The 12,961-nt window shown below is 41.1% G+C and overlaps 1 protein-coding gene across 4 annotated transcripts in view; it reads left to right on the forward strand.

Annotated features, from left to right (window-relative positions):
- The window catches only part of vta1 (vesicle (multivesicular body) trafficking 1), a 66,320-nt gene that overhangs the window by 14,875 nt on the left and 38,484 nt on the right, over positions 1-12,961 (forward strand). For all 4 annotated transcript variants that reach the window (XR_004660367.1, XR_004660366.1, XM_034899875.1 and 1 more), the window contains exons 3-5: positions 1,414-1,541; positions 8,744-8,819; positions 12,805-12,919. Coding sequence is in view for 2 of the 4 variants with exons in the window: in XM_034899875.1 (XP_034755766.1) it covers positions 1,414-1,541; positions 8,744-8,819; positions 12,805-12,919 (319 nt within the window). In the remaining 2 variants the exon portion in view is untranslated. The remainder of the gene's footprint in view (positions 1-1,413; positions 1,542-8,743; positions 8,820-12,804; positions 12,920-12,961) is intronic.

Below are 12,961 nucleotides of genomic sequence, written 5' to 3' on the forward strand. Positions count from 1 at the left end.
TTTCTCTCTCTCTCTCTCTCACTTTCTCTCTCTCTCTCTCTCTCCCTTTCCCTCCCCCTCTCTCTTCCTGTCTTAGTGAGGACCGTTTCATACTGTTGGAGCTGCTTGAAATGCGTTATCTTTAGCTATGGGGGATCTTTGATACCAGGCCTGTTTCTATGTGATTTACAGAAGTTGCGTAACAAAAGGGACTGGTTTCCTGCTCATTCTGACAGGTTAGGTTTACCACCTCCCTTACAATCGGGAGCTCCTACTACTACTCCGGGATACAGGAGGGGCAATCGTGGAGCCACCTGGAACTATAGTCCAACCGATATATTGGTGGGCCGTTATTATCGACTTTAATCGACTTGGAAAGTCGCTAAGGAACCTTTCCCAATATGTCACATGACTTACAAGACATATGAAAGGTTTAAACCTCTGTTATGGTACAGTTAAAAGAGCCGTGTGTGAGTGAATGGGGGGGCGGGGATACGCTGAGAGGAGAGATCCAAACACAAACACGCACCCCACACACACACACACACACACACACACACACACACACACACACACACACACACACACACACACGCACCGCACACATACAGACACGCATACATACACACGCACACAAACACACACACACACACACACACACACACACACACACACACACACACACTGAACAGTGTATGTATTCAGGCTTGCCCGGGTCCTCCTGCTGGACGGAACCAGTGTGTTTGCTTTTAGTGGTTTTACAGGAAACCTGAAGCCCTTCTGGATGCTTGGAGGGAGGGAGGGAGGGAGATTTTATGAAGAGGATAAGTTACAGGTGGAGAAAATGCTTGCAAAGAGAAAGTCAGTCAGAGTGAGAAGGAGACACATTAGTTGGAGGCCGCTGTGTTTTACAGAGAGATTTTTTGCTCTAAATCAGTGCACAGCTTTATAAAAGCCTAATTTACTAAGAGATATCTATCTCTGTTAAAATGTTACAGACGCATGCAGGACCGGACCTATAACCAGTACAGGCAAATGCTAGAAGTTAATAGACACAAGAAATGGCAAAGCTTTGAAAAAAGCTACAGAAATGATGGAGAAAGTATAAAAAAATGGTGAAAAGCAACACAAACTAATACAGAAGTGTAATAGAGAGAAAGGAAGAGGGGAGGAAAGGAGATGAGGGAGAGAGAGAAGAGGTAGTAAAGGGAAGGAGAGTGGGGAAAGAAACAGAGATGAAAGAAAGGGAGAGGAAGAAGGGGGGGGGGAAGGTGAGGAAAAAGGGAGAGAGGAAGATATAAGGGAAGGAGAGAAGAGGGTGAAAAGAAAGAGGAAGAGACAGGAAATGAAAGGAAGTAGGGGATGAATGGAGAAAAATAAATGTGAATCCCTTTCATGATATGAATTTTGCAGCCTTGTTTACATTTGTTCCAGATGAAGAAGGAGCTGGCGGACAACGAATCCATCAGTCAGGAGGTGGTCGGTAACGCCCACATCGAAAACTACGCCTTAAAGATGTTCCTCTACGCCGACACCGAGGACCGGGCGGCCCGGTTCCATAAGTAAGCTTTTATTTATACATATATATATATATATATATATATATATACACACACACACACACACACACACACACACACACACACACATGGATGTATAGATTGGGTGACACTGTATACCCGGGGCTCAGCGTCAATGTTTCAGCATCACACATCACACTCATTTTCTGCATTTTTAGAAATCCTTCTGTAAATAGGAGAAAAGGTTCTGCCAGCTCATTACCAGCACTTTGTCCTGTAATTCAAAAGTCAGAAATTATGTTTGTAGATACAGTTGAAATACAGAACATTATCTGTCAGGCATATTAAATTAAATCAAATCCTCTCATACAAAGCTGCACAGTTATAAACTTCTAAAACGGGCATCTGATAAAGTGTCACAAAGGTTCGACAAAAGCAACAAGAAAAGTGAAAAATTAATGACAGCGAGGACCAAAACCAAAAACCAATCATAGTTTTTGAGGGATACAAATCTACTTCTTCTAAATATTCGCCTGCTCCCCCCCCAAAATCTACGTGTATGTATGTATGTATGTGGTATATAATATTATATCACCTTGTTTCCTTTCCTTTTGTTTCCTCTAGCGTCTCCTCTTATCTCCTTTCCTCTATTATCCTCTCCTTTACTCTTCTATCTCCTCTTCGTTCATCTCCTCTCCTCTATTGTCTTGTGGGGTGTCCTTTCCTTTCCTCCCTCGTCTTGTCTCGTCCTTCCTCTCCTCTCCTTATTTCTTTTCTCCCCGACACTCAAGAGGACTGGAACATACCTCAGTAAAATATATACAGTGTATAAATAATATTTCAGATCGAGGGTCAGCGGGTCACTCTCTATTCCCTAGAAGTACAAACCCGCTGTGTGTGTCTGTATATGTGTGCCTGCCTGTGTGTGCGTCAATGTGAATGCGTCTGTCTGTGTGTGTGTGTGTTTGGATGTGGGTGGGTGTGTGTGTGTGTGTGTGCTTGTGCTTCCATGTGCGTATTTGATATCAAAGCGTGTGATAAGAGTGTTTTGACAGGAATGAACTGAAAGCAGGAGGGTGTAGCTGTGATATAAGTCAGGTTTTTTAACATTTTGAAATAATTTCCCCCTGTAACCTGCACCTCCCTTTCCTCAGAGATGAGTAATATGTGGAAGAAGGAACAACAGGAGGAAATATAAGAAAATGTATATTTGAAAAGGCATCAAACGTCCAACAAACGTCATGGTGATTTTTCCAGAATGCATTTCCTGACTGCTGACGCAGACAAAGAATGGCAAGGTTGGATAGGTTGCTGACTGTCTTCGGGGTTAAGGACCTTTTAAAGAAGCGTGAATTATTTTCTCACTTTTCTCTCTTTCATTCTCTCCCTTTCATCAGAAATGAGTGGAATGGGTGTTATCAGTCCCCGAAATGAGATATCCGATCGGCGCCCGTTGCATGCCGGTTACATTTGTGTCCGACTTGATCCCGACTTGCTCTGACGTCATGCACACGTAGGTAACGGAAATCTCAAGAGAGCGAGGCGGCCGCAGTTCTGAGAAGCAGGCGGCGCAGTTGCTTTTCACCGACTGCAAGAGCCAGGCAGACCCAGAGCATGCTGGGAAACGCTGGCTTCTCAGCTGATTTACCGCCTGATTGGTTTACAACATGATGACGTTTTATATTAACTTTTTATTGTTTTTCAATCGGAAGGATTTTAACTATTTGTCTGATTTAAAGACTTATTCTTTACAAAACACGTGAGGCTGATGGTGATGTTTAGAAGTCAGAGAGACTAAATCTGTTAAGATCACGGATCATCTCCAGTCTGTTGTTAATTAAAATCAGCAACAGATCTCATGTAGAACGTTCTGAGAGCAACTCGGTCATAATTAAAACAACTAGAGACTGTGTACAAGCTGATATGTGCGTCTGATTATATTTTAATAAATCGGAATCGCACCACAGTGTTTTTGTCACTTCCTGTCCAGCCTAAAGGCTGCAGGAATCGGCTGGAAACTGTCAGACTTTACCGCAGCTGATTGTCCCCGCCCCCGCTACCTGCCGCCTGCTCTCGTCCACTTTACGGGCGAGGCGCAGTTCATCTCGACGAGCCTATTGTTGCAGCTTTCCTCTGGCCCCTTGTATATCAGATACACTGATGTGATTGGTGCAGCTCACCTCTGGCCCCGCCTATATCAGATACACCAATGTGATTGGTGCAGCTCGGCTACAAGTGCATAGTTAATATTGAGCATCAGTACTGGATGCCAATGTAACTCGCTGAGCAGATTCAAATTGTGATCTTGTGAGAACTGGACTTCCAGGATAGTCTTTTCCTGAGAATTACATAAATCCTCACAGGAGAAAGAACTTGTATGTGTCCTGTAATGTTCAGACTGCAAAACCCAACATTTCTGTCTTTCAGATAAGCAGATTCTGGTTGTGCAGAAAGGCAGATTAAAAAGTCAAACGTGAACAAAAAACTAATTTGTTGGAGCTGAGATTTAACCCACAGACGACATGCGATCAACCGATCAGCCTCTCTACAGAACGCTGAGTTTGTTCTGAACGTTTTGATATGAAACACACATGGATCAGTTATACACAAATACCTTAAAAGGAGACACCAACAAATCAAAAAATGGCCCTTGACCTCAGAAGGATAAAACCAAAACCAACTGGGGCAAGGCATGTTTTTTTTTTTTTTTTTTTAACATTATTTTGGGCTTTTCTCAGAAATCAAGATCAGAAAGGGGAAAGAAATGGGGGGGAAGACATGTAGGTCACAGGTCGGATTCCAACCTCTGCGTCAAGGCATAAACCGCCAAGTATCTGTGCGCCTGCTCCACCACTGAGCCAAAGGGTAGAGCTCAGAGTGCCTCTTTCCTGAACTCTTAAACTCTCTTCAAGGATAAAAAAATAAATAAAAAGCAACAAAAACGTTGAAGTAAAGCATCAAATAACGTCAAAAGGACCGAAGCTAACGTCAAATGTTTATAATGACATCTAAAAAAAATAAAGTGCACAAAAAAAAGATTTAATGAAATAACAAGGGTGGATGTAAATGAGTTAAGGCTGTCGGTAGGTGTGAGCCGAGTGCTGAGGATGAATGGAGGCAGGTGACGGGTAAATAAACGCTCACAAGCTCTCTGTTTCCAGCAGGAATGGCTCCAATTTCTGTCCCGCTGCCGGGGGAACACAAACAGCCTGCAGTTTTTTTTACGAGAACCAGCTGTGTGTGTGTGTGTGTGTGTGTGTGTGTGTGTGTGTGTGTGTGTGTGTGTGTTTGTGTGACACGTGTGCGACACGTGTGCCAATTAGTTTTTGCCTGGGAGTATTTAACCCTACATGTGTATTTGTGTATTACTTTGTTTGTACCTGTGTTCTTAGCTTCTCGGAAGTAAACCTTTATGGGAAACTTTGGTGGAATAAGAAACTTCCTTAGACGTGTTTGAGGCCACCGCTTGGTAGCGTGTGAGCTACAAGGATGCCATTCATGTTCCCTACCTTAACTGTGTGTGTGTGTGTGTGTGTGTGTGTGTGTGTGTGTGTGTGTGCGCTTGTGTGTGTGGGCTGAATGGTATTGTGTTTTAGCATCAACATTGCGATATGTGCATGCTCAATAGTCACATCACAGAACGTTGATGTTGTGGTATTGATGTTGACGCTAAAACCTTTGCTGCTTAGAGAAGTAAACTTTCACTGTTCTCCTTTTACATGATTATTACCGGCCTGAGAGCACGGTTCCCCAAACGGTACCTGTTTTTCCACAACGTGTTTTCATGAATTATTTTTTATGAATTGCAAGCATTAAATCGTCACCAACACGGTCATGCAGCACATCATTAGAAAGCTTAAAGTCTTGTGATTCCATCAAGCCCCCGCACAAAGGATAAGGTGACTTACAGCGGTTATAATCATGTTATGAAGGTAAGAAACACTGCACCGTTTCTGTCTAAATCTAGCGTGCATCCCTACCTTTGTCCTCGTGTCTTTATCCACAGCGGTGAAAGATATTCATAAACGTTGATTTCCTAAATCGCAAACACTCCAAGGAATTAGAATATCCAAGCCTTGTAATCCATAATTAGCTGGTCCCCTCACAATCGTGTAGTTTCTGGCCAAGTTTCGACGTTCAGAAATCTAGATAGTGCATCATTTCTCGGTTTCTATAGCTTGTAACTTTTTCCCTGTGCGGGCTAAAACGAAGGTCAGTTACACCATTACAATCTGTGGCTTCTGCAGATTGCAATGAACCTTGTTCCTAGCCAATAGCATCAGCCTATCAAGAGATACCCTCAAGCTAAGCCAATGATATCGCACAGTCGCCATTGGGCCCACCTGGGAAAGATTGACAGTGGAGCCCACGAATTAGAAGATAAGGTCACAAAACTGGCATCCCTGTGTAGCCAATAAGAAGACTAGTTGATTGATATCAAACATGGCCAACAAAAACTATTCCTGTGATCTTTTACAGCTGTCTGAAGGCAAAAATATGGCCTTCTGATGGCATTTCAACATTTCATGAAATTCTGATGACTTATTTCTATAAATCTATGTATGTACTTCTTTCAGACATAGCTGTGAGTGATGTGGATGTGTTTTTGTATTTCAGAAGTTTTGTATTTAGCACTTTTTTGGCTTTTTTAGAAATAAGAAATAAGACAAACGCACAGACATATCTGTAGAAATACATTCATATAAAATCCATTTTATAAGTCATTTTTTTCTGGATTTTTTCTGTTCTAAGTTGAGACATGTGGCTAGAGTACTGTTTTAGTATGTAGCCCATGTAATATGCTTACAGTAGTGCTTTTTATTAATTTTTCAGATGATTTACTTGGACGGAAATAGAAATTCTGTGTTCTAACCTCTGTAGCTCTGTGTCAGTAAGGCCTAGTGTCACACTGCCACTAGAAACAACAAGTTGGGAGTGTTACCTTCCCAATGATCATCCCAGAGGGCCAAAGCATGTGGAAACTGCAGCACTTTTTTAAGGTTAAAAATTTAGGCGAGAAAATCATATATTTTCAAGTGGTTTTCAAGATTAAGACAGGTAGCCGTTTGGGCAACGTGTCCGACGTGGTTTATTGTCATGGGAAGTGAGGCTCTCCGTGTGTAGAAAAGTACCGCAGGCAGCAGCTGCCGCTGACACGGTGACGCGCATAGTTTTAAATACACAGAGTTTGATGCTAATGAGCGTGACATGCAGATCTGATCGATTTCTCAAACTAACGAGCTGCTAGTCGACGACAACCTGAAATTCAGAGGAAGCAGCATGCATTGCTATCATACACTATCGCCTGGATTGATTATTATATGAGTACAATGGTGTCCTGCTAGTCAACCAGCATATTTCTACCTAATTTCCCTCTCCAAAACCCCTTCAGAAGAGTAACGATAGTCAGAACGCTTACTTGCTTTGGTAGTTGTGAAGCATTAAAGTTCAACAAAGAATGGTTAACATCAGAAAAACTCCTTTTTCATTTTTATCTTCTGTGTAGATGCACTCCCCCATGATTCATTATTTCCAAATAGAGCTGTTTATGTCATCTTTTAAAAATTACACACCTGGGGGAAGAGTTGGGGATGAGATAAATCTTACCATGGTTACAGAAAGACGGCACTGTAGCCAGAACTTCAGAATGCTGAGGTCATGAAATTCACAGCGCAGATTACAAAATGAAGAAAGAGCATAAATAGTGAGGATTTAAGAGAAGAGACCTGTTGAAGAAAATGACAGAAAGTGTCCAAAGTTTGGAATCAGTTCGACTCTGTAAAGTTTGTCTGCTGCAAAATCAAACTATCTTCTCAACAGAAAACATTGAGTCTAACTTAATCCTCCTTTCTAAGAAGCGGACCCGGCAAAAGTGACCCAGGCCCGGGTTTCGACTCCGACCTGCGGCCCTTTGCTCCACGTCGTTCCCCCCTCTCTCTCCCCTTTCGCTTTTTCAGCTGTCCTGTCATTAAAGGCCTAAAATACCAAAAACTAATCTTTCAAAAAAAAAAAAAAAGTCAAACACAGAGTTGCATGGACAATGAGATTACACTGAACACTTCAATTACCAAGACAAGAACACGTAGTGGTGACCACAATCTGATCCAAAGAGCCCACTTGTTGACTGTCCTTTTGGAGGATCAGCTGATTGTTGCACACCACTCTCTCTCTCTCTCTCTTCCCAGAGGAACAGCTGATCAACTATCTACTAGCATATGTGTAACAGAGCTGTGTGACATTGTAATTAAATGTATAAATAAAAATAGGCTGAGTATAACTTAGAGATGTTCACCTCCGATGCTGCCTAAAACGCTGGTATCAGGAAGTACTGGAGTTAATGCACCGAACCAATACCACATAATAAAGCCCTGAAGAAAATCTACTTTAAAGTAGTTTTATTTATGTTTTTCTGTTAGAACTGACCTTCAAACTGGATAATAAAAGAAAGTTCAGTGGCATTTTTGTTGTTTGAGAGTTTAACCTGAGCCAGACAGACAACAACGATAGAAATCCTATCACATCCATACAGGGATAGTAGTATACAGCTGTTACAACAGTAATAAAATATACAATAAACTGGTATTGGATCAGTATTCGGAATCTACAGATACGCAAGTTCATGTATCAGAATATCAGAATTGCTATCAGAAAACAAAAATGGTATCGCACGATCTCTAATATTCCTAATATTTACCAGTAGGCCTTCATACAGATCAGTTTGAGGTTGATGCTCGTAGTTGTAATAGTTGCACAGCTCAAGGTAACGTTTATGTATGTGTAATGTGTACTTCATTGCTTACGTTAGTTTGAGGTTACATTTCAGAATTGGTTTTCTTTAAAAACAATGTAATGTGGCACTCAAATGCACTTGAGTTGATATCTTAGGCAGTGTAGCTAATAAAAATTTATCTTTTTCCAAAATTAAACCAAACTATTGTATCGCTCTTCAATAAAACAAAAGTATTTCTTATCCCATTAATCAATGGAATAATCTGTGTTATTATTAAATGATTTCTAAAATAATCGAATGCTGCAGCCCTGTAATAGTTGACAACTTATCAGCGGATCTTATACACTCTGCCAGGAGTTCTCCTGCAAACTGGATTGGAGATGGAAATGGCGTGAACTAATAGCTTTGTACGTTTGTTTCTCTCCCCCTCTATCCCTCCTAATTCCTTTCATTTGTCATTTGCCTCCCTCCCTCTCTCCCATCTTTCCCTCATCTATTCTTCCCTTTCCTCTAGGAACATGATAAAGTCTTTCTACTCCGCCAGTCTGCTGCTGGATGTTTTGTCTGTGTTCGGGGAGTTGTCAGAGGAGGTAAGATCAAGGTCGTATCCCTCTTTTCAGCGATGATAATCAAAATAAACCAGAACCACATTATTATGGGTAAGCAGTGTGGACAGACAGAGCAGGACGTCCGTTCAGTTCTTACAGGATGCAGCCGGCTTATCTTTTCCAAATTATCCACAAAATCTCCCCAAAGAGACCCAAAACCAACAAACATTGATCTCGTTAACAAGTCAAGTCTGTGTTTTTCAAAGAGCGGTAACTAATAGATTATGCATCCGCGCCTCTAAACTACAACACAAAAATATCTGCAGGAGATCCCTGCAGGAGATTCTTCTGGACTGATAAAAAAGGCAAAAAAAAGAAAAAGTCTTAATCACATCCACTGTTTGTTGTTTGCCGCCTGGACAGGGTGTTGGAGAAGAACCGCTTTGTTCAAAAGATCAAAAACATTCCACAAAGAGACCAAAACTTATCCTCTGTCTCTGTCAAAGACCAATCATTCATCTGCTTTGTTGTAAGTGCCCATATTATGCTCATTTTCAGGTTCATAATTATATTTTGAGGTTGTACCAGAATAGGTTTACATGGTTTCTGGCATGTAAACCTATTCTGGTACAACCTCAAAATACACACTGCCGTGCCAAACTCAGTTTTCCTGAACTGAGCTATCTGGGCGCCCTAATGTGTATTTTTCTTTATTAGATTCCCAGTGAGTCACATTTCTCCCGAAAACTTTGCAACCTGGATAATAACATTCCTGTCCTACCGAAGCGTGGTATTTCATGATAAGATATGGCTACATATACTACTGTCAGATATAGCTATGGCCTTTTAGCTGCTCTTTCTCAGTGGAGTCAAGGAACTGATTCTATCTGACTACGTTTACATGCTTATAATATTCCAGGTTTTGCTTATTTTTCTGAAAGTGACAATAATCTGACTTACCTGTTCATATTGCTAATGAATATTCCTTTTGACAGGCAGTAGTGTGAAACAGGATTGTTACTAGATTTTTTCAGAAGTTAACCAGCTGTGGAGGACTTGTTGGAGCGTGCCAACACAGCTTCCCCCTTTCATTCCTTCAACCAGCTTCTTGAAAAGGTCAACTTTGCAATGTTGTGCATATCAACAAAACCCTGTTGATATCCAAGCCTTTAAAAGGTTCTGGGAGTGTCCTCCTCAATATCTTGTAAAAATGCAGGGGATGGATCTGATGAAGAATTAAACATTGTAGTACGTAGTTTAGCAGCCATTAAGTACCACTGAAAATTTGAAAACGTAAGGCCCCCCTTCGTCATAAAGGACACATACAAGAGAGCTAAACGAAGTCTGGGGTGTTTGTTATTCCAAATTAAGCTTGCACAACTTCTCTTTAACTTTGTGACTAATGAGCAGTGGAAGCAAGAATATGTTTCGAATTAGATACAGGAAACAAGTTGGAAAGAGTGCATTCACTTTCAGCCGGGGCTGTTGTCAAGACCTACTTTGTCAAGTCCAGGAGTAGTCGGGACCAAGTCAAGACAGAGTCCAAAGAGGTTCGAGTCCAGGACAAATTGCATCTTATGCATTTATAGTATACAGTATCAAGGCAGTCATTTTGGGTTGTTTGTTGATCTCAAAGCAAAAACACACAATTCCTGGTGATGATGGCAAATTTGATCAAGGCAGAATTGGCGAACGTGCGTTTGTGTGTGTGTGTGTGTGTGCGTGTGTGTGTGTGCGTGTGCGTGTGTGTGTGTGTGTGTGTGAATGAATCGATAAAAAAATAAATGGCAATAATGTAACCATAGAAAGACAGTCTTTACGATCGTAACAACAAAAAGAAGAAGCAGCCTTGCTACATCATTTTGAATTCTACCTTCTATAAATATACCATGTCCTATTGGTAGTTTAAGTTCCTCTTTAAATGCTAAAAGATGGTCTTAACCCTCCGCAGTGACATGTTAGCAACACTGTTTCAGCCGGATCGTAACCACGCTGCATCTCTGCAGACAAAGACAGCATTGAGCGTCTCCCTGCCCACGACTGTGATTGGCGCAGTGCACTGTGAGTCAGTGAGCCCTGACAGGGTCAACGTCAGGCTGGAGCAGTTTATTCCTCACTCACACTACAGAGAATAGGAATTCTTGTTTGGCTCTTTACAGAGGCTGGAGATGACTTGAGGAAAGGCCAGATGTCAGTAAAGTGCACGTGGTTAAAAAGGATACTCTCCCAGCTACTTCGGAAACAAGCTGACCATCATCTGGACTTTTAACCCGCCTGTTGTCCTCGTTTTCATAAAGTATTTACATAAGAAAATTTAGGTTTGTTTTAACCACATTGTCAAAAAAAATAAATAACGTGGATGGTTTCATAAAATAAGTGATCAGTTAGCTACTTTAATTGAAATTGGGATGTTTTATTCTCTTTTATAGCATTTTGGTTGCAGAAATATAAAGGAATGAACATTGGAAAAAATGGACTAAATGTCTTAAAAAAGATTTAGAAAAATTGGGGGGAAAGTGCAAAAATACCGACAAACATCAGAAAAAGTGACAAATGTCGGGAAAGTGAGATAAGTTGTTGATCAATTTTAAGTTTAAATTTTGACCTAGAAAAACAAAAAGTTGCAGGTCAACGGAAAGGGTTAAAGACTATATTCCTACAAAAACTGTATGCTCAGAAACATGTCTTTTTATTAAAAAATAGGATTTAACATACAGTTCAATTGTAGATTCTGAGAATCCTTTTTTTATAACTAATACAAAAAAATCAAAGAAACTTAAAGTGTTACAAGTTTAACCCCGCCCGTCTAACCCCTTCCCATGTAAATCATTTATTGAATAAGTTGAGCCTGTCTTTTAGCCTGTACCTTATCCTTTCTACATGAAGTGTGTTAGTTAAATCCTCTAATCACATCTTAGAGGTAGGTACAGTTGTGCTCTTCCATGAGATGAGGATTAATCTCTGCTATTATGAAACAATAAGGGAGAAAACGCTGCTGTGACACACTCAGTTTTCCTGAACCGAGCTGTCTGTGCGCCCTAATGTGTATTTTCCTTTATTAGATTCCCAGTGAGTCACATTTCTCCCGAAAACTTTACAACCTTGACCTTACCATTCCTGTCTTGCCAAAGCGTGTTATTTAATGATTAGATATGGCTACCTTTTAGCCGCTGTTTCTTAGTGGAATCAAGACTGCGTCCCAAACAAACACGACCTTCCCCCCGACTATGCTCGGGGGTGCAGGGTGTCATTGTTTCTGAGCTGCTGATGAAAACAACACGGCACTTATCTGGAAGAAACAGGAATTTCTCCATTCACTCTTATCAGTTTCATGTCAGAGTAAATCTGCTGCCTCCTCAACACTTTCACCTTTCAAATCAGCGCTGGCGACTGCTGCCCCGGGCACAATTTCAGCTTCAGCTTATTTAGTTGTTTGATGTTTTTGTGTTTTTTTTTAATTTCTTTTTATGACACTTTCTGGCAATTCTGTTGCTTTTTCTGTCAGATTCTTTTTTTTTTCAACAGTTTTATGCTTCTTGTTTGACGTTTTTGTTTTATTTTGACGTATTTTTTGTCTATTTCCTGTTAAGCTCTCTGCTAACTTGAATAGGGAATAAATGATTTAACCGCGCGGCTCTTCTAGACTTTCTAATGTTATCAGACCGAATAGATAAAATTCTGAAAGTGATACGAGTCGTCTTTGCGTCACTTTCTCCTTGTAATTCTGTGGGGAAAAGAGATTTTTGGGCCAGAATGCATCACGTGACAGACACAGAAGTTGCAATTCTACTGTGATTCGATTTGCTTTAAAGCCCAGCTCATAATCCAGCGTTCGCCTTTAGCTTCAGTTTCCTGTCCATACGTACTGACTTCCCAATCCCCACCACTTACTAAATTGCTACCTTTTACAAGCCTCAACCCTCTACACAACCCCCATCCCTTACCTGCTACATTTTATTACCCCTAGTCCCTGCAAACGTCCTTACAACACTACTACCAATAACCTCTTTATCTGTTTCTTTACCAGAACATCCAGCACAGGAAGTATGCCCGCTGGAAGGCCACCTACATCCACAACTGTCTGAAGAACGGAGAGACGCCTCAGGCCGGGCCCATCGGCATGGACGAGGACGGGGAAGCAGGTTGGACACACTGGAGAACACACACACACAAACACACACACA

The sequence above is a fragment of the Etheostoma cragini genome, chromosome 18 (genome assembly GCF_013103735.1).
Source record: "Etheostoma cragini isolate CJK2018 chromosome 18, CSU_Ecrag_1.0, whole genome shotgun sequence".
Lineage (NCBI taxonomy): Eukaryota > Metazoa > Chordata > Actinopteri > Perciformes > Percidae > Etheostoma > Etheostoma cragini.